General features: G+C 52.5%; 1 protein-coding gene across 3 annotated transcripts in view; it reads left to right on the top strand.

Moving 5' to 3' along the window:
- The window catches only part of USP22 (ubiquitin specific peptidase 22), a 32,441-nt gene that overhangs the window by 9,282 nt on the left and 3,235 nt on the right, over nt 1-19,924 (top strand). For 2 of the 3 annotated variants that reach the window (XR_005017787.1, XM_036836821.1), the window contains exons 2-11: nt 4,696-4,828; nt 11,275-11,388; nt 13,887-13,988; nt 14,263-14,432; nt 15,499-15,661; nt 15,874-15,979; nt 16,089-16,247; nt 18,001-18,127; nt 18,839-18,930; nt 19,623-19,685. Coding sequence is in view for 2 of the 3 variants with exons in the window: in XM_036836821.1 (XP_036692716.1) it covers nt 4,696-4,828; nt 11,275-11,388; nt 13,887-13,988; nt 14,263-14,432; nt 15,499-15,661; nt 15,874-15,979; nt 16,089-16,247; nt 18,001-18,127; nt 18,839-18,930; nt 19,623-19,685 (1,229 nt within the window). In the remaining variant the exon portion in view is untranslated. The remainder of the gene's footprint in view (nt 1-4,695; nt 4,829-11,274; nt 11,389-13,886; nt 13,989-14,262; nt 14,433-15,498; nt 15,662-15,873; nt 15,980-16,088; nt 16,248-18,000; nt 18,128-18,838; nt 18,931-19,622; nt 19,686-19,924) is intronic. The other variant, XM_036836823.1, reaches the window with a different exon arrangement.

Below are 19,924 nucleotides of genomic sequence, written 5' to 3'. Positions count from 1 at the left end.
AACAAGAGAAGCCACCGCAATGAGAAGCCCGCGCACCGCAATGAAGAGTAGCCCCTGCTCACCGCAACTAGAGAAAGCCCGCGCGCAGCAGCGAAGACCCAATGCAGCCAAAATAAATAAATAATTAATTAATTTAAAGAATAGGCAGTGATTAAATCGTTACACAGGTGTGATTGATTAAATCATAGGTTGTCGATGGAGGTTGGGGGAATGGAGCTAACGTCAAAAATGAAAAGATAATGTGAAAAAGAAATTCATATTAGTTTATAGGTATAGCAATTCTGTATTGGTAACAAAGAAGTAGCAGTGTGATTGCTTTATGGTAGTTGAGTGTAATCAAATTAATACAGTAGCCTAGCCGGTACACTAATGATCGAATCATTGTAAAATGTTTATGGTACACAGCATTGCAGTCATGTTCATAATACAGTATTGGAAACATTGTTAAATTAAAAAGTTACCCGTGATGATAGACTGATATGCAGTATCTCCGATTATGAGGAGAGGGGGAGCAAGGGGCGCATGCTGTATGGTAATTCTTTGAAAGCAAAGTTATAAAACAGTAAGAAATGGATACTTTATTTTATATTAAACATCCCTTACCTTATGCCTATGTGAGGATAGGCTATCCACTTCGCTACAAGTCTTGCATATAACGTTCTACACACATATTTTTTGTATATTTATTGAAAATCCACATGTAAGTGGACCCGTGCAGTTGAAGCTTGTGTTGTTCAAGGGTCAGCTGTATATTTATCTGGATTCATCAGTTTTTCCTTTTGGGGCTGTTAAGTTTGGTTAAGGCCGTGTTGGCCCGAGTTCTCTGTTGCAAAACATAACCTTTTCTCGTTTAATTAACAAAAGTAATATCTGGGGTGATACTTTGAAAATATCCAACACCCCAGTATACATACATATATGCATATGTATACACACGTGAATACTTTGATGTATTTTTTTCCTTTATTGAGGTGAAATTCACACAAAAATTAACCACTTTAAACTACCCAGTGAGTTCCCAGTGTTGTACGGTCACCAGCTGCCTCTGTGAAGCTTCAAACCGTTTCATCGGCTCCCCACTCTCCCTCCAGCCCCTGGCAACCTCTGATCTCTGTTCTCTCTCTAGATTTGCCTCTTCTGGACATTTCATATAAACGGAATTACACAGTATGTGACTTCTGGTGTCTGACTTTTCTCACTTAGCGTGTTGTGAAGGTTCATCCATGTTGTAGCGTGAATTAGTACTTTGTTTTTTTTTTATGGCTGGGTAGTACTCCGTTGTGTGGATACACCATATTTTGTGTATCCATTGATCCACTAACGGAGATTTGGGCTGTTTCCACCTTTTAACTATTGTGAATGACCCAGTATTTTTTCACCCCCGTTTTTTTTGGCCTGAATCAGTTATTACTATGATGATTATAAAATGAAGGCTTTGTAGTCTTGTCTTTTCTACTGCGGTAGGTGGATTCCTCCCATGAAGAAGACTGCGCAGCGTGTGTGTACAGTGTCAGTTTCAGAGTGGACTTGGGGGATTCTTTTTTTGTACAGTGTATAACCCATTCTTTCCGTTACTCATTTTTGTGCTCAGATAGGGCCAGAATTGCCCAGCGGGAATTCCCAAGCTGTCTCCCCTCCCTCCTCATGCCCATCATGCTGGAGTCACTGGCTTGTGGGAGCTGCCGCTCATGGAAGCACCAGCTAAGCCGAGCGTTTCCGCCTGGGGCAGGTGGCGCGTCCTTGGTGTTTATGGAAAATAGGTTTGTGCTTGGGACTGCCTGTCAGTGGAGCCCTAATTATAAAATCTGATTCAGGGCCTTAAAATGAGTCCTGAGCATGGGCTTTATTTATGTGAAAAAGGTTTAGTCAAATTGTGTGTGTGTTTATATCTGGGGCTTTCTTTTCCCTGATCTGTTTCAGGATGTGACCAATTTCTTTGTTTCTGGTTGTAGCCCATCTGCCTCTGTTTAATTTCTGTAGTTCTTTTTTTGTGCAGCTAAGATTCTTGAAGCCTTTTTTCTTTAGGCAGATTTTTCTTTTGTGAAGTTCTGCAACAGAACAGGTGATACAGATATGCATTTAAAATTCAGGGGTTAATTTGGATCTGTTTTTAAAGCTTTTGTGTGTTTTAAGGGGAAAAAATGATGTGTTAAAATTATATACTTATCTTGATATGTCTATATTTTCAGGATAATGCTAGTCTTGAATTCTTTCTCGAATTATATAAACAGAATTGGATTTCTTGTTAAGTTCATAGAGGAATTTTAATAAAATCATGATCACACATTTAATATATCCTGAGTGATAAAAATAAGGAATACCTCTTAATCTTTTCTTTACATCTGTAGCTGTAGTGAGCAGTAAAGAGATTCCAGGAATCTGTTCCTAACAGTATTTATATAAAAGAAAAATTTCAGGGGTACTGGGAAGCATCATTTGTTACACATCAAGTAACTATTATGTAATTTAAAAATTTCCCTGTGTTAATAAAAAATAAAAATTTCCTTGTGTTACTGAGAACAATTAGAGTTAGTTAATTCCTTAGATTGGTCATTGGAAGAATAAATAGATGATACAACTGCTGTTTCTAGTATTGCAGCGTTTTAGACAGGTCTTTCCAGTGACCCTCGCACTCCTGTGGAATTGTCCCAGAGCTGGGGTTCCTGCTGGGAGGGGGCAGGCGCCCCCTGCGACCCAGGGTGGAGACCAGGGATGTCGCTGGACATCCTGCCATCCACAGGAACACCCTGCGCCACCCGGGCGCGCACACGGGTCCCCTGTGCTGAGGCCTGCGTGGGGGCTTGACCATACAGGGTTTGCAGAGCTAACCTCTTCCTGGTGTCAAAAAAAGGTAAGTAACTAGCCATTGAGAGCGACTCTTTTTTTAAAAAAATTATTTATTTAATTAATTATTTTTGGCTGCGTTGGGTCTTTGTTGCTGCGCGTGGGCTTTCTCTGGTTGCGGCAAGCGGGGGCTACTCTTCGTTTTGGTGCGCGGACTTCTCATGGCGGCGGCTTCTCTTGTTGCGGAGCACGGGCTCTAGGCACGCGGGCTTCAGTAGTTGTAGCACGTGGGCTCAGTAGTTGTGGCTCACGGGCTCTAGAGCGCAGGCTGAGTAGTTGTGGTGCACGGGCTTAGCTGCTCCGCAGCAGGTGGGATCTTCCCGGCCCAGGGCTCGAACCCGTTTCCCCTGCATTGGCAGGCGGATGCTTAACCACTGTGCCATTAGGGAAGTCCCGAGAGCGACTCTTAGTCAAGAAGAAACACGGTGGTAATGATCAGAGTTGCATCTGGGTCCAGAGATAAACTGTACGTGGAGGTGAAAGATCAGCCTGGGCTTGAGGTTTTCGTGAGGCTGTGCTTCAGGACGGGGCCTGTTGGCCTGTGGCTGCTGGTGAGGATTTGCGTTTCTCAAGCTGAGCACCTGGCGTCGAGGAGCTCTGTGGTCCGGCCGCCCTGTGTGCCGGCCGCCGGCTGCTCTGCTCTGTCCTCGGAGCCGCGCTCCAGCCTCGGGGCTCTCGTCCTGGGGGAGCACCGCACACCCTCCCCCAACTCCCCTGCACCGCTTCCTGCTCTTCTGGAGGCTGGAGGGGTTACCGAGCCTCTGTGCAGCTTTCCCTGGTGGAAGCGCTGTGGCTCGAGTTCTGTGTGAAGAGAGGTCTGTGACTAGGGCTCAGGCCGTGCCCGCCACGCTTCGTCGAGGGTGGGCGGTCAGCCTGGCCCTGGGCGGCTCCTGCCTTGGTCTCGTGTGTGCGGGGTGAGGCTTGGAAGGGCCGCTTCTGGGCTCAGTGGGGGAGCGTGGCCTGTGGGGTCAGGAGGTCCCAGTCCACGGGCCGGCTGTGCGGCCACCAGCAGACGCACGTCAGAAGGGCTCGCGGCCTTCCTCGTGGCTGGCGCTGAGGATCAAACGGCATAATCGCTCCAGTACCCGGCGCCAGTGTCTGTGTCACGTTTGTGCTGCTGTCCTTTGTTTTCTGGGCCTTTTCTGTTTTGACCTTACCTCCGAGGCCCTGTTCATCTTCCACGTCCCTTCACCCCCAGCTCCCTGCACCCCCATCAGAGCAAGAGGGTTATGTCGTGTGGTGTCATCGCAGAGGCTGGGAGTTCAAGTTGGTGACCTGCAGGGGTTCACAGTTGGCACTGGTGTAATTGTCATGCCGGCGTTTCCTGGGCGGTTTGGGGGGACGAGAATTGTTTACCGTGGTGCTTATAATCGCTGAGTTTAAAACTTTAGGTTTCTGTGGTCTGGTTCTCGGACACAAACCGTTCTTTTTCTTGTTTCTGTGTATTGCTTTGATTCATATTCATCTGGATTGATTGATTATAGGTTTGCTGTGGGCTTGGAACCTGGAATATCAAACTGGAAGTGAAGTGCAGGTTAAAGGTGACCTGGGGCTGGGGGCCCCATTGGATGCGGAAGGACCTTGACTGCTCCCGGAGCTCCAGGCGCTTTGTCTGAGTGGCTTTGAGTTGGAGAAGGGGCCGAGGTCTGTTACACGGAGCCACTTCTGAGCTAAATGGCCTTCGTGCCTTTTGGGGGGCAACTGACAGGATTAACGAAATGACCTTTTAGGCAGTGAGACCTTGAGAGGAAATCCGGGCTTCCCCTTCCTCCCGAGCTGTGCCCGTTGGGATCACCTTGCCCTGGTGTTTCCGAGAACCCCTGGTTTCTAACTCTCTCTTGTGAATTTCAGGCGAAGTCGTGCGTGTGTCACGTGTGCGGTGTCCACCTGAACCGGCTGCACTCCTGCCTCCACTGCGTCTTCTTCGGCTGTTTCACGAAGAAGCACATTCACGAGCACGCCAAGTCGAAAAGGCACAACCTGGGTAAGACCCCACGACGCCTCCTGGGCTTTGGGGTCACCTCCCCGACTCGCGCTCTGTGGATTTGACCTTCCACTCTCTCGGGAGTCCACCTTTGTCTGCAGTAGCTTGTGCTCTCCTCGTGGAACTCCAGGGGGAGAGGAAAGAGAGAAACTGAACCCACGAGGGGCACGTGCCCAGCGCGCCTGAGGTCACATAAAGCCGTGTAACCCTGAGCGATGGCTTTCTTTAACAGAGCATCAGAGACTCATCTTTCTCTCTGAAAAGCACGGTTAGGTACTAGATCGGGCAAAGATTTGCACAGGTCTTAAATGCAGCTTTAGGTTATTGGTGTCAGCGTGGGGTTGGGGGTACTGGGTGAAGTTAGTGATTTCTGTCACAGGTTTGCAGTGTTGTCAGTGTCTGCAGAGAGGCTGGCGTTGAGGTGAGCTCACGTTTCATATTCAGACAGTAGTGCCTTCCAGAGGTGACGTGAAGCTAAGTTTTGCTCTTGGCTTGATTTTCTGACTGTTGTCACTAAATGTTTCCCTCGTTGAGAATTGTGTTTTCTGTCAGACGTTGCTGAGGTTGTTAGGATATCTGTAACAAAATCACTTTCAGAAGGTCCAGACCACAGACCCTTTTCTAGAACATAACTTGGTGTGACCTAGCCTTCCAGTGAAAGATATTCTCAGGCCTTTTAAGTAGTAGGAATGGGCTCGTCCAAACTCGGTCATCTCCGGAGGTCGTGCCTCATTTCATTTGCAGCTGAGGACTTGCAGCCAGTGCTGGGGGTCCGCCTGTCACCAGGAGCTAAGTGGCCTTTTTGGAAGGAGAGCTGGAGGCCCTGGTGGTGCTTCACAGGCTGTGGGTGGGCGGCCGCCCGGGAGGGCGGGGGTCAGCAATCCCGTCTCTCCCCGAGGGACCAGAGGGAAGGTCTGATGGGGCAGGACGGGTGTGGTGGGGTTCTGTGGTGTTGAGTTAATGTAGATCTTTGTGCTTAATACCATGTGATGCTCGGACCAGACCTGCTTAGGCTCCTGTCACACCTGGGCTGTGATTCTGTGTGGTTAAAAGGGTTATGGAAGATTGGAAGCACCTTTGCACTGGAAAGGGCTGAGAATCTTATTGTTACCTAGCATCACCTACAAAAGTCACTCGAGAAATTTGTGTGTTTATTAATTTTATCAGCCTGATTGATAAACTCTGTCTCTACTTTGGCCAGAATGAATAAGTTTTAGAAGGTTTTCTTCAAGAGACAAAACCACAAAATGGGAGCAAGACCCAGCTCTTTGCTGTGTTAGAGCCCAGGAGTTGATTGCAGGTTGTGTGTGTGAGCGTGTGTGTGCGTGTGTGCATGTGGGTGTGTGTTAACAGAGCTAAAGCTTAGCTTTCTGTGTCCGGATGGCGGGGGAGGGCGCGGGAGAGGAGCCCCAGCAGGGAAGCTGCTCACCCGCCCCCGGCCCTGCATCTCGAGCGGCTCCCCGTTACCCCTAGAGCCCCTTCAGAGCGGCGGCTTGATGTTTGAGGGCCGAGGAGCCGTGACTCCTGGGCTGAGTCCTGCCTCTGGGAGCCCCACAGAGTAACACTGGGGCCTGCCGTGGACTCTTAGGATTTGTCCCAGGGCTTGCGGCTTCGAAGCGGAGGCGCACGGGAGGCCCGCGGGGAGTCTTGTCTGAGTATCTGCTTTTTTGCGAGTGTTCAATTAAAACCAGGACGTCGGTAGCTATGGGGTCTTTGCTGGCGGCCTGTGGGAGGACAAAGCTTCTGCTCCTCGGTCCGACCTGCCCTGCGACCCTGCCTGGTGTAACGTGGCAGAAGTGGCCCCCAGGAGGAAGGACCCGTCCTGACCCGCTGCTGGCAGGTTTGCTGTGCAGGATGGTGTTGGGGTCCAGGTCACTGAGTAGGATTTGGTTTCGTGCTTCTTAGTTTCGTACAGGTTTTTGTTTGATATCCAGTCACAGGGGCCCGTGGATGTTGCCTGCGTGAGCCACAGAGGCTGTGAAAGGAGTGCTTTTAGCTTTGTGTCTGCCTCTAGGAAGAGCTATTTCAGTTTTCCCAGAGGGTGTGAGTATGTATGTGGGCACGAGAGGGGGTATCGGCTCCCCTCTGAGTGGGTGACACTTCCCTCCGTCTCAAGATCCTCCTGTGGCTGGAGGGAAGGGGACACACGCCTGCCTGGTGCCTGTCGGCTGGCGGTTCCCGGGTGAGTGAGCTGACGGCCTCCTCTCTTACTGGGAGGGTCTCGCCCGCATCCAGGCAGCTGGCCCTCTGTTTCCGTGGGTTCTGCACCTGCAGATCCAGCCGACCTCGGATCGAAAAGCAAATTCCAGAAAGTTCCAAAAAGCAAAACTTGAATTTGTCTGGTCCAGGCAGCTAGTTACATGGCATTCATGTTGTATTAGGTATTAGAAGCAACCTGGAGGTGATTTAAAGTGTGTAGGAGGATGTAGGTTATATGCAGATACCGCACCATTTTCTACAAGGGGCTTGAGTATCCTTGGATCCTGGTGTCCGCGGGGGTCCTGGAACCAACCCCCCCTTGGGTACCGCGGGACCACTGACTGTCTCCTCAGCCTTTTGTCCTGATGCAGTCAAGGTTTTGTCCTTGGTTATCTTGGCTGTGAAATAATTTTCTGGAGGAACTACCTTGACTGTAGGTGTTGCATTGGGTTTTTGAGTTCCATATTGAGATGAAATTCAGAGAACACACAGTTAACCATTTCAGCCAGTACAGTTCAGTGCGTTTAGTCACTTGCCCTGTGGTGTGTGCAAACACCATCTCTCTTTATTTTCAATACTTTTTCGTCTCCTCGAAGAATACGTGTCTCTGTTACCTAATCCTCCCCGGGCCCTGGCATCCGCTGATCTGCCTTCAGTTGTGGATTTGCCTGTCCTGAATATTTCATATAAAAGGAATCATATAACACACGGCCTTTTGTGTCTGTTTCTATCTCTTGGCAGGTTTTCAAGGTTCATGAAGTGTCAGTTCATTTCTTTGTGGTTGAATAGCATTCCTTTGTGTTGATATTCCAGAGTTTGTTTATCCAGTCATCCACTGATAGACACTTGGGTTCTCACCTTTGGCTTTTATGAATAATGCTGCTATAAACATGCATGTGTGAGTTTCTTTGTGGACATATGTTTTCATTTCTTTTGGATACCAGCAGACCTTGGAGATACCGTGGGTTCAGTTCCAGACCACCTCAATAACGCAGATACCTCAATAAAGCGAGGCACACAAATTTTTTGGTTTCCCACTGAATATAAAAGTAATGTTTACACTACACCGTAGTTTAAGTGTGCAATAACAGCCTTTCTCTTTGGTTGTTCATGCTTTTTTGGTGTCAGACTAAGAATCCATTGCCAAACCTGAGGTCGTGACACTTACCCGTTTGTGTCTGAGTTTTTATACTTTCAGCTGTGATTTAGGTCGCTGGCCATGTGGAGTTAAGTTTTGTGTGGGGCTGGGGTGAGGCAAGCCTCCTCCTCTTTTCATCCCGGGTTCCCAGCGCCCGCTGTCGGCCCCCGCCCCTCCTGGTGGTCCCAGCCCCACGCAGCGGGTGGGAAGCAGGCTCGTCTAGGGACATGAGGCCTCCCTCTGCCCTCACCGTGCGCCTGGCCTGTTTCTCACTGAACCCCGCTGCTTCCCTGAAAGTGTCCCTCGTCCCCACCGTAAGCCTGCCTCTGCCAGCTCGCTCTGGTCCCCGGCGCAGGAGTGACACTGCTCAGGAGCAGGCAGAACCCAGGGCAGCTGGCACCGGTCTCCAAAGCAGCCTCGACGTGGACTTGCAAAGACTTTGTCGGAATTTTGTAGGTTTTTAGGGAGGGGCAGGGGTAGGCCTGGGATTCTCTGAAATTGCTGCTTTGAGTTTTGATAGATCTGCTTTCGATCCACCAGAGTATCACTGACCTGTGTCTTTGTACCTTAAGACATGAAATATGGGGGCTTCCCTGGTGGTGCAGTGGTTAAGAATCCGCCTGCCAATGCAGGGGACAGGGGTTTGAGCCCTGGTCCGGGAAGATCCCACATGCCGCAGAGCAACTAAGCCCGTGCACCACAACTACTGAGCCTGTGCTCTAGAGCCCGTGGGCCACAACTACTGAGCCCGCGTGCTGCAACTAATGAAGCCCACGCGTGTAGAGCCCGTGCTCTGCAACAAGAGAAGCCGCCGCAGTGAGAAGCCTGTGCACCGAAACGAAGAGTAGCCCCCACTCACCACAACTAGAGAAAGCCTGCGCACAGCAACAAAGACCCAACACAGCCCAAGTAAATAACAAGACATGAAACATGATAAAAGCTGTGACTTGTTAAGACGTTACCGTTTACCAGGAGGTGTGTGCCGCTTAGTTGTTTGTATGAACTTAGTGACCATGCAGACCTGTGTCAGTGCTGTTGCTGCCCCTGTTACACCACAGGGGACGTGGGTGAGCTCAGAGGTGCGCAGCCGGCCGGTGGCAGGACCGGGTTTGTGCTCCGAGCTGCGTCCTGTCGCCTGGCAGACGTCTGCTCTCGCTTGGTGAGTCTGAGTCAAGGAGATTCTCTGTTCTTTTTGGAATTTTATTTTATTTATTTATTTTTTATATAGCAGGTTCTTACTAGTTATCTATTTTGTACAATACTAGTGTATATACGTCAATCCCAATCTCCCAGTTCATCCCCCCACCCCCTGCCACTTTCCCCCCTTGGTGTCCATATGTTTGTTCTCTACATCTGTATCTCTATTTCTGCCTTGCAGACTGGTTCATCTGAACCGTTTTTCTAAAGTCCACACATATACGTGTTAATATACAGTACCTGTTTTTCTCTTTCAGACTTCACTCTGTATGACAGTCTCTGGGTCCACCCATGTCTCTACAAATGACCCAATCTTGTTCCTTTTTATGGCTGAGTAATATTCCATTGTATATGTGTACCACATCTTCTTTATCCGTTTGTCTGTTGATGGGTATTTAGGTTGCTTCCATGTCCTGGCTGTTGTAAATAGTGCTGCAGTGAACATTGGGGTGCATGTGTCCATAGTTCATCCTTCTTTTTTTTTTTTTTTTAAATAAATTTATTTATTTATTTTTGGCTGCGTTGGGTCTTCGTTGCTGCATGCCAGTTTTCTCTAGTTGTGGCAAGTGGGGGCTACTCTTCGTTGTGGTATGCAGGCTTCTCATTTCCCATTGCGGTGGCTTTTCTTGTTGCGGAGCACGGACTCCAGGCGTGAGGGCTTCAGTAGTTGTGGCACGTGGGCTCAGTAGTTGTGGCTCGCGGGCTTCAGTAGTTGTGGCTCTAGGGCTCTAGAGCGCAGGCTCAGTAGTTGCGGCGCATGGGCTTAGCTGCTCCGTGGCATGTGGGATCTTCCCGGACCAGGGCTCGAACCTGTGTCCCCTGCATTGGCAGGAGGATTCTTCACCACTGCGCCACCAGGGAAGTCCCCTAGTTCAACCATTTTGAACTATGGTTTTTTCTGGGTATATGCACAGTAGTGGGATTGCTGGGTCATGTGGTAATTCTATTTTTAGTTTTTTAAAGAACCTCCATACTGTTCTCCATAGTGGCTGTATCAGTTTACATTCCCACCAACAGTGCAAGAGGGTTCCCTTTTCTCCACACCCTCTCCAACATTTGTTGTTTGTAGATTTTCTGATGATGCCCGTTCTAACCGGTGTGAGGTGGTACCTCATTGTAGTTTTGATTTGCATTTCTCTAATAATTAGTGATGTTGAGCAGCTTTTCACGTGCCTCTTGGGCATCTGTATGTCTTCTTTGGAGAAATGTCCATTTAGGTCTTCTGCCCATTTTTGGATTGGGTTGTTTGTTTCTTTAATACTGAGCTGCATGAGCTGCTTGTGTATTTTGGAGGTGAATCCTTTGTCCGTTGATGCGTTTGCAAACATTTTCTCCTGTTCTGAGGGTAAAGGGAATTCTTTTTAATTGTTGAATTGAGCGAGTTCCTTCCAGGTGCTTTGAGGACTTTTCTCTTGTTTATCTTCGTGAGGAAGTAACTAAGGGCTGGGTTTCATGCCTGTTTTCGTGGAGGATGCAGTTTAGAAAGCGCAGGATCCGCTCACCGGGAGCTCTGGGCACGCCCTCCAGGCTGTCTGCTTGGGGCTGTGCTGCCCATCTGGGCGCCACGAGTCCTTGTGGGCTGATGCGAATGCGAGTTTCCCTTGTTTCAGAGGATAGGCGGAGGGTCCTGGTACCTGGGGGCCGGGTCCTTCGTAAAGTATGGTCGTGGCACCTCTTTCTCCCTCAGGTTCCTCAGCCCTTGGCCGGAGCTTCCAAAAAAAATTCACATGCCTCATCTGCTTAGGATACACCATCTGAAGTGGGGGGACAACCTTTTGTAGTAATGGGATTCTCTGCTTTGAGAAATGGTGCAGTGAAATGCCTAAGAAACTTGTATGTTTAATTTGTGTCCTGAAGCATTACCTTTCGATTTGTAATTAAATTTTGTCTCTTCCCTCTTTTCTCTTTTCAGCCATAGAGCTTATGTATGGAGGTATCTACTGCTTTTTGTGTCAGGACTACATTTATGACAAAGACATAGAAATCATTGCCAAAGAGGAACAGCGGAAAGCTTGGAAAATGCAAGGTTTGGTTTTCCTGAGATCTGCATGCCTGCTTGTGTCTCAGCCCTGCGTTCCCTGCCCCCTTGTCTGTCAGGGCGTGGTTGAGGCGGGGAGGGAGGTGGGGGGGGGTCTGTTGAGGGGGAGGAGCCCTTACACCTGCCTGCTCCCTCCTGCAGGCTCACGGGGGGCCAGGGGAGGCAGGTGCGGTGCCCACAGCTTCCTGGGTCCGTCCCCCTGCCCGGGTGCCCACAGGCCTGCGGCTGCTCTGAGGGCTCAGCCGGGCTTGAGAGAGATGCCCCCAACCTACGCTCTCCGGTCGCCGGGCGTTTTTACAGACACGGGGCTGAACCAGACAGTGTCCGCAGGGCCCTGGCCCGTCTGGTGGACAAGGGGTTTTGTGCTCCCACGTCCCTGGTAGCTGCCCAGAAAGCATCTCCTCAGTAACTGTAGGATGTGTATGCTGATTCCTTCCAGGAGGGTAGACTACTTTCTCATTAAATTACTGTTGAATCTCTTTTAAAACTCTTAACTGGAAAAAAAAACCAAAAACCTCTTAACTGGTTAGGTTATGCTACATCTGTGTCAACACAGAATTAAACTTTCCAGATGAAAAATACAGTAATCTACCACTGAAGCAGCTTAGTTCAGGAGCGTGCTCTCCTTCCCGTGCGGTGCCTTTGTAGCCGTAAAGGGAGGACTCCAGGCTCTCCTTCCTGTGTAGGAACAACCCAGCTCTTCCCTGATGAGTGTCTCTCTCCCGTGAGTCTCCTTTACTTGCACAAAACCCTTCAAACCTGGCACTTCTGGTCACCAGGTGTGTTTTGGGAGGGTCAGTTCCCCGCCGAGAAATTCCCTTATGGTGCCGGCTGGGTGTCCTGTGGATCAACTCAGTTCTGACACAGTCGGCCTGGAGATGTCAGGCCCCACGAGACCCCCCTCCCCAACTTCAGATGCCGGAGTCTCAAGTCCAGGTTCTCATCTGTGCTCCTGACCATCTGGCTGTAGATCGGAGGCTCCCAGGACGCCCCTGAGCTGGAGCATTTGCTAGAGCAGCTCACAGAACTCAGAGAGACACTTAGGTTCACCAGTTAATTAAAGGATGTGACAGAGGACACAGATGAGCAGCCACATGGAGAGAGAGAGGCACGGGGCAAGGCCGGGGAGGGTCCCCGTGGAGTTGGGGTGCATCACCCACTCGGTGTGGAATGTTCACCCACCTGGTTCGCTCCCCGAACGCCGTGCTACTGGGATGTTATGGGGGCTTCTTCCTGCAGGCCTGAGGGATCATTAACCCCGTTTCCAGCCCCCTCCCCTCTCTGGAGGCGTTGGGGCTGGCCGTGCAGGCGCTGCAAATTCCAAGCTTCCCAGGTCTTTCTGGTGACCGGTCCCCATCCAGGAGCCCGCCCAGAGTCGCCTCATCAGGACAAGAGGTTCCTCTAGTGCCCTTCCCGCTAAGGCGCCCTTATTACCAGGGCACGGGGCCCATGCGAGGGACGGGGCAGGGGCGGCACGTGTGTCCCACTGTCTGCGCGGTGGCCGTGGAGCCGTGCCGTCACTCCCGTCCCTTCGCTGGGACATAGTCAGCGGCACACGTGAACGTTACGCAGCTCTTTTCTTTTTTGTTCAGCTACCTGTTTTTGGTTTCCGTGATATTTTTTTCTTTTTTGTTCTCACTTCTAGCACACGGTCATGGGCCACAACAGTAATAGGTGTAGAAAGCCCCACTGGCCTGTGACCATCTCTCCACAGGGAACATACAACCCAGCATCTGGTTTACAATTTTTTGCCTTAATTGTGCTCCTTTATAAACGTGCCGTGTTAGAGGATGGAACACAAGCCAGGGCTGTCGGTCATCAGAGCCGATGAGCCCATCTTTTCTGGAGAAGAGTCTCTTTAGTCCACTTCCTGTTCTCTTCCACCTCCAAACTTTAGTAACGTTGCAGGTGAGGCTAAGGCTGAGGATGTTATTTCTTTGTGCAGAACAGTTAAACCACAGGGCCAAGAAATGCACGTCCCAGGAAAAAGTAGGATTCTTCTGAAATCATCCCGCAGTTCCCTCTGTCAGCAGGCTCGTGCGTCTTTCAGAGTGTGTTGAGCTCTAGGTGCGTGGAGCCAGTGCCTCTGAGGAGTAGGCCGTGCACTGCGGTGCAGGTGGCCCTGCTGCCGTCCTTGGTTTAAGTCTCTGGTGGGTACGGCCGTCCCTTCATCCCCAGCGCCACCCAGCGCTCCCTGTGGGCACTGGTGCCGTGGCCCCTCTGCTCAGGGAGGGATTAAGGCTGAGGAGACGCCGGTGCTGGGGCAGCTGTCACCCAAGGTCCCGGTCTCCTCTCCTCCTCTGGGAATGTGGTTTATTCACGGCACGCTCTCTGAAAGAAGCTCCTTCAGGTGTCTGGAAGAGGGTCTTAGAAGGACCCTACGTTGCCCGCCTTTGAAATACAACCTGATAAACACTGTGCTGCCACCACACTGGTTCGTAGACACACGATCAGAACGTAGCTAACGGCACCTTCCACCCACTTAGGCGTCGGGGAGAAGTTTTCAACGTGGGAGCCGACCAAACGGGAGCTCGAGCTGCTGAAACACAACCCCAAGCGACGGAAGATCACGTCCAACTGCACCATAGGTGGGCTGGCGCGGCCGGGTGGAGGCGCGTTCTCCGGCTTTGCCGCAGGAGGTGCAGCGAGGCTGTCAGCTTGTTGCAGAGGCCCCTCCCTGACCTGCCCTGTTGTTACTGGGAGCCTTCGGGCAGTGGGGGCTGGTGGGGGTGGGCTCGAGCACGCCTCTGACGTTTCCTACGGGCGGGCGGGGCACAGGCGTTAGAAGGAGGTTCCGTTCTGCATCCTCTTGCTTCTCGAGGGAGGGGCCCTGACAGCCCCACCCCGCGCTCTGCCTGCCAGGTCTCCGCGGCCTCATCAACCTGGGGAACACGTGCTTCATGAACTGCATCGTGCAGGCGCTGACGCACACGCCGCTGCTGCGCGACTTCTTCCTGTCTGACCGGCACCGCTGCGAGATGCAGAGCCCCGGCTCCTGCCTGGTCTGCGAGATGTCCTCCCTCTTCCAGGAGGTGCGCCTGGGCCGGGAGGGGGCCGGGCCGTCACGGGGCGGGCTCTGAACGTGCACAGACGTGCCGACTGCGGGATCGCACGTCCTTCCCGAGAGGGATCCTCGGGTGAGGGACTTGCGTCATCTGCAGAGGCTCGCGGCTGCCTCGCGGGTGCACGTGGCAGGTGCCGGCCCCTCCCCGTCACCTGCCGCTTTCCGGCTTTGTCCACAGGACGGGCGGCTCTCCTGTTGCCGGCCCTGCTGACTGTGTGTCACCAGAGGCCTCTGTCTCTGGGCCCCTGCCGTGGACATCAGGTTCTGTCCCGATGGGCTCGCAGGCGGGAACCCCCTTCTCAGAGTGGGACTGCAGCCCAGCCGCTCCCTCGGGTGCTGTGGGGAGCCAGGGGTTCTTCAGGTGTCGGCCCCGGGCCAGCAGACTCGGCCGGGTCTGGTTTTGTCAGCCTTTGATCACATCCTCTCGTTTCCCTGTTGGGCCCCGGCCGCCTGAGCCCGTCTGGCTGCGGAGCTGGAATGATTCACGGTCTGGCCCTTCTCAGAAGTTTCCCGACTCCTGGCCTGGCTTAGCCAGTCCCCACATGCCTACAGCCTAGCCTGACAGCGGCTCCTGGGGTCACAGGAGTGAGCAAGCTGAATGATATCGTTGGGCCAAAACGGGGACACGGGTGCCGTGGAGAACGGGCTTATGGGGGGGCCTCACTAGGGCACTGTTGGTGGTGAGTTCACCTCTGTCAGGTTGGTTTTTAGGTTCAGGTTTATGGGGGTACGCGTTTCACATGGCACAAGCCACCTTTTAGTGTATGTGTGTGTGTGTTTGACAAAAGTTTGTCGCCGTTCATCATTTTGGCTTATTTGTAGAGAACAGATGGTGGGAATGGAGAAAACTATGAGCAGACTCGAAAAGTCCACGTAAGAACACAGTTCACGTGGAAAGGAAAGGAAATGACTTGTTTGGGTTGCGCTCGCCAGGGAAGGCGCCGGGCGCCCGGCTGGCAGACGTGCACGTGGGCGTCTGTGCTCGAGGGAGGCACGTGCTCCTGACGAGGGTGCCTCTCCTTCTCTCCGAGCAGTTCTACTCGGGGCACCGGTCCCCCCACATCCCATACAAGCTGCTGCACCTGGTGTGGACGCACGCCCGGCACCTGGCGGGCTATGAGCAGCAGGACGCGCACGAGTTCCTCATCGCGGCCCTGGACGTCCTGCACCGGCACTGCAAAGGTGAGCGCTGCACAGGTGAGGCTGCACAGGTGAGGGCGGGGCTGCTTCTCGGCCTGTTACTGCACCTGCCAGACGGACGACAGGGAACTCTTCGCAGGGAGGAGCAAGGGGAAAAAACTGAAAGCGCGCGGCGCGTCCCTCCTGCGCCCCTGTGGAGACCTGGGCCCCCCGCTGCACCAGCCCTGCCCCTTGGGGTCCAGGGTCACAGGGCCGCCGTCTCTCGCCAGGTGACGATAACGGGAAGAAGGCCAGCAACCCTAACCACTGCAACTGCATCATAGACCAGATCTTCACGGGGGGGCTGCAGTCCGACGTCACCTGCCAAGTGTGCCAGTAAGTGCGGCCTCTGCAGCCCCGGTGCTGCTGGCCGAGCGTCGCGGGGCCTCGTCGCTGCGCTGCCCCCGGGCCATGGTGCTCACCTGTCCCCCCTGCTTGCTCCTAGCGGGGTCTCCACCACCATCGACCCCTTCTGGGACATCAGCCTGGACCTGCCCGGCTCTTCCACCCCCTTCTGGCCCCTGAGCCCCGGGAGTGAGGGCAGCGTGGTGAACGGAGAGAGCCACGCGTCGGGGACCACGACCCTCACGGACTGCCTGCGGAGGTGAGGCGTCCGCGCCTTGTGGGGAGGGGGCCCTTGCTCGTGGCTGCTCGGGGAAAGTCCTGGTAAAGCCAGGCCCCCCAGGGCCCCACGTGCCCGCATGAAAGCTGAGGGAAGACGGGATGGCCAGCAGATGGGCTGTTTCTGTCCCTGAGCGCCCCACACCCCGGGCAGAGGCTGGAGGTCCACGGCCTTTAGTGACTAACAGCCAGAGTCACACCCAGTAGGGCCGCCCTCCTGCTGTGGCTCGTGGCCTTTTCTGAAGGTGATGAAAACTTTTTTTTTTTTTTTTATATTTTATTTATTTATTTATTTATTTATGGCTGTGTTGGGTCCTCGTTTCTGTGTGAGGGCTTTCTCTAGTTGCGGCAAGCGGGGGCCACTCTTCATCGCGGTGCGCGGGCCCCTCACTATCGTGGCCTCTCTTGTTGCGGAGCACAGGCTCCAGATGCGCAGGCTCAGTAATTGTGGCTCACGGGCCCAGTCGCTCCGCGGCATGTGGGATCTTCCCAGACCAGGGCTCGAACCCGTGTCCCCTGCATTGGCAGGCAGATTCTCAACCACTGCGCCACCAGGGAAGCCCATGAAAACGTTTTTAATTAAACTTTTTATTTTGAGATAATTGTAGTTTTGCGTGCAGTCGTAAGATACAATCCAGAGAGATCCTGTGTACTCTTTCCCCAGTTTTCCCCCAGTGGCAACATCTTGTAAAATTATAGCACAATGTCACGGTCCGCAGGATCTCGACATCCCTGCAGTCAAGATGCAGGGCGCTTGCATCCCCGCAGGGTCCCTCACAACCACACGTCCTGCACCTCCCACCCCTGTTGCCTCCTTAACTCCTGACAGCCGCAAATCTGTTCTCCATTTCTAGAAATTCCGCATTTCAAGAGTGTCATGTCCGTGGAATCATACATCATGTAACCTTTCAGGATTGACTTTTTTCACTCATCCTAATTCTCTGGAGATTCATCCAGGTTGTGTGTATCACCAGTTGTTTCCTTTTTATTGCTTACTAGTATTCTGTGGTGTACCCGGCTTAAGCACTCATTCGCTGAAGGACATCTGCATTGCTTCCAGGGTTTTTTTTTGGCCTTTACAGATAAAGCTGCAGTAGCCACTCATGTACAATGTTTGTGTGAATGCTGGTTTTCACTTTTCAGGGACAAATTTGATTGCTGGGTCTTACGGTAGTTAGAAAATTATTTTGATTTCACCAGACCTTTATTTTCCAAAAAAGTTGAGGACAAATATTTTTTGAAGTGATAGAGAAGAGAAAGGAAGGAATAGCTTTTTCATTGTAAAGTTATAAACGTCCCTAATTGTATGTGTGTTTGTTTTTTGTTTTTAAAGTATTTGTTTATTTATTTATTTATGGCTGTGTTGGGTCTTCGTTTCTGTGCGAGGGCTTTCTCTAGTTGCGGCAAGCGGGGGCCACTCTTCATCGCAGTGCGCGGGCCTCTCACTGTCGCGGCCTCTCTAGTTGCGGAGCACAGGCTCCAGACGCACAGGCTCAGTAGTTGTGGCTCACGGGCCCAGTTGCTCCGCGGCATGTGGGATCTTCCCGAACCAGGGCTCGAACCCGTGTCCCCTGCATTGGCAGGCAGATTCCCAACCACTGCGCCACCAGGGAAACCCTGTGTGTTTTTAGAAAGGAAGTGAACCCCCTGCAAGTGATAAAATAACTTTTCTCTTTTTCCTCTCTTACCGCTCCCATCTTTTTTTCCTAAAAATACATGTTTTCATTGCGTTGCAGATTTACCAGACCAGAGCACTTAGGAAGCAGTGCCAAGATCAAGTGTAGCGGTTGCCATAGCTACCAGGAGTCCACAAAGCAGCTCACCATGAAGAAGCTGCCCATCGTGGCCTGTTTCCATCTCAAAGTGAGTTCCCTGAGCTCGGCCAGGGCCTGAGGGGGGGGTGGGTGTGCAGAGTCCATCTGTGCTTGTGGAGCAACAAGGGTGGTGCCTGTAAATAACTCTGCTTGTGTCTGTCTCCGGGAGGTTTGCCTGTGAATCAAAAACTAATTGCTTCATAATGAAAATAGGGTGAGTTACTCTGGGTGGGGGTGGTTAGGGATTTAGTGCTCCTCCCCTGCAAGTTCTTCTGTCCTCACCCCAAGTTTTCTGATTTTCTTTTACTTAAAAGCAAGGACCCTTAGCATTAAGGTCTAGTCTGGGGGTCAGCAGGGCTTTCCTGTGAAGGGCCAGTAGCAAATGTGAATCATGTGTATGATGTATTATGGAAGAATATGCAGCAGAGATGGTGTGTTTGCTGGTCTTGGGTATTTGCGATCTGATTTTACATGTAAATCATACAGTCTCTGTTGCTCATTCTTTTATTTCGTGACGCCTTAAAGATGTAAGACAAAAACCAAATCCCCAGCCCTGCCTGTTTCTCCCACCGGGCACCGCGCTAGGTCCACACCTGCTGTTGGGCCCATTGTTTCAGGGCTGGGCTGAGCCCTGTGGGTGACTCTGAGCTCTAGCTCTGGCCAAGGGCAGTTCAGAAAACGCAGGAAAGGCCCACTTAGGGAGCCACAGAGGCTGTGCTGTCGGAGGAGCCCTACAGCCTTCCCACCCCCACTTCTGCAGCGATTCGAACACTCGGCCAAACTTCGGCGCAAGATCACCACCTACGTGTCCTTCCCCCTGGAGCTGGACATGACCCCCTTCATGGCCTCCAGGTTCGTCCTCTGTGTCTGTGGTCGGGTGGGCATGGCACCAGGTCCCTGGTGAGGCCCCATTGGGCCCTGATGTCACTTCGTCCGTGACACCTCACTGTCCTGATCTCATCCCAGGACCGTCCCTGTGTGCGGGAGGCTGTCCTCCTACCAGCTGGTTGAGGGTAGCATTTCAGGCGTTTCAGCCACAGGCACTGAGATTGGATACAAATCAACACAGTGGTTTTGTGGTTGTAGATTTCATTTGTCTTGTTTTGGAGTCTTTGTATCAGGGACCGCTTGAAATTTACTCTTGCAAAATACCAGGAGGCTTCCTGGTAGGAGGGCTGCTGTAGTGAATAATAACCACAGGTGGGGTGGCTTAAAGCAACAGAGGCCTGAGTCCAGTGTTGGCGGGGCCCCGGAGGATCTGGGGAGGCTGCCTTCCTGCCTGGGGGTGGGCGGGGAGACGTGGGTCTGGGCCGGCTCTGAGCCCCGATCTCGGCAGTCCGCTTCCCAGCCTGGGCCTCGGTTTCCCCACCGTAACTCGGGGGTCATCTCTGCCTGAGATGGAGCTGTTGGGAGAAGCGGACCTGTGGAAGCCGCACCAGCGCGGCATCCAGTGTCGCGCGTCCCCGGTGCTCACGGTACCGTTTGAACCGCGGGTCGTTAGTGAATTGTTTTGATCGAGCCTGAGCTTGCGCTGTTGGTTACAGCAAGGAGAGCAGGATGAACGGACAGTACCAGCAGCCGGTGGACAGTCTCAGTAACGATAACAAGTGAGTGGCACCTTGTGCGCCTCCTGGCATCTCGAGCGTGGGTGGGGCCGGGGGCTTCGCGGGAGGCCCACCTGCGTCTCCCAGGAGATGCTGCGTGGGGGGGGGGGGCAGCGGCCGGGCTTGCTTGCCCTTGGCCGCTGCCCTGCTTCTTGTCGTGCTGCCACCGACCCTCTGTCGGCGGGGGGGGGGCCTCCCCCACCCGCGTCGCGGTGAGGCCCCCCTTTCCCGCGCCTCCTGGT

Source organism: Balaenoptera musculus, chromosome 20 (genome assembly GCF_009873245.2).
Source record: "Balaenoptera musculus isolate JJ_BM4_2016_0621 chromosome 20, mBalMus1.pri.v3, whole genome shotgun sequence".
Lineage (NCBI taxonomy): Eukaryota > Metazoa > Chordata > Mammalia > Artiodactyla > Balaenopteridae > Balaenoptera > Balaenoptera musculus.
Note: the sequence above shows the minus strand (reverse complement) of the source record. Positions and strands in the feature narration are given on the sequence as shown.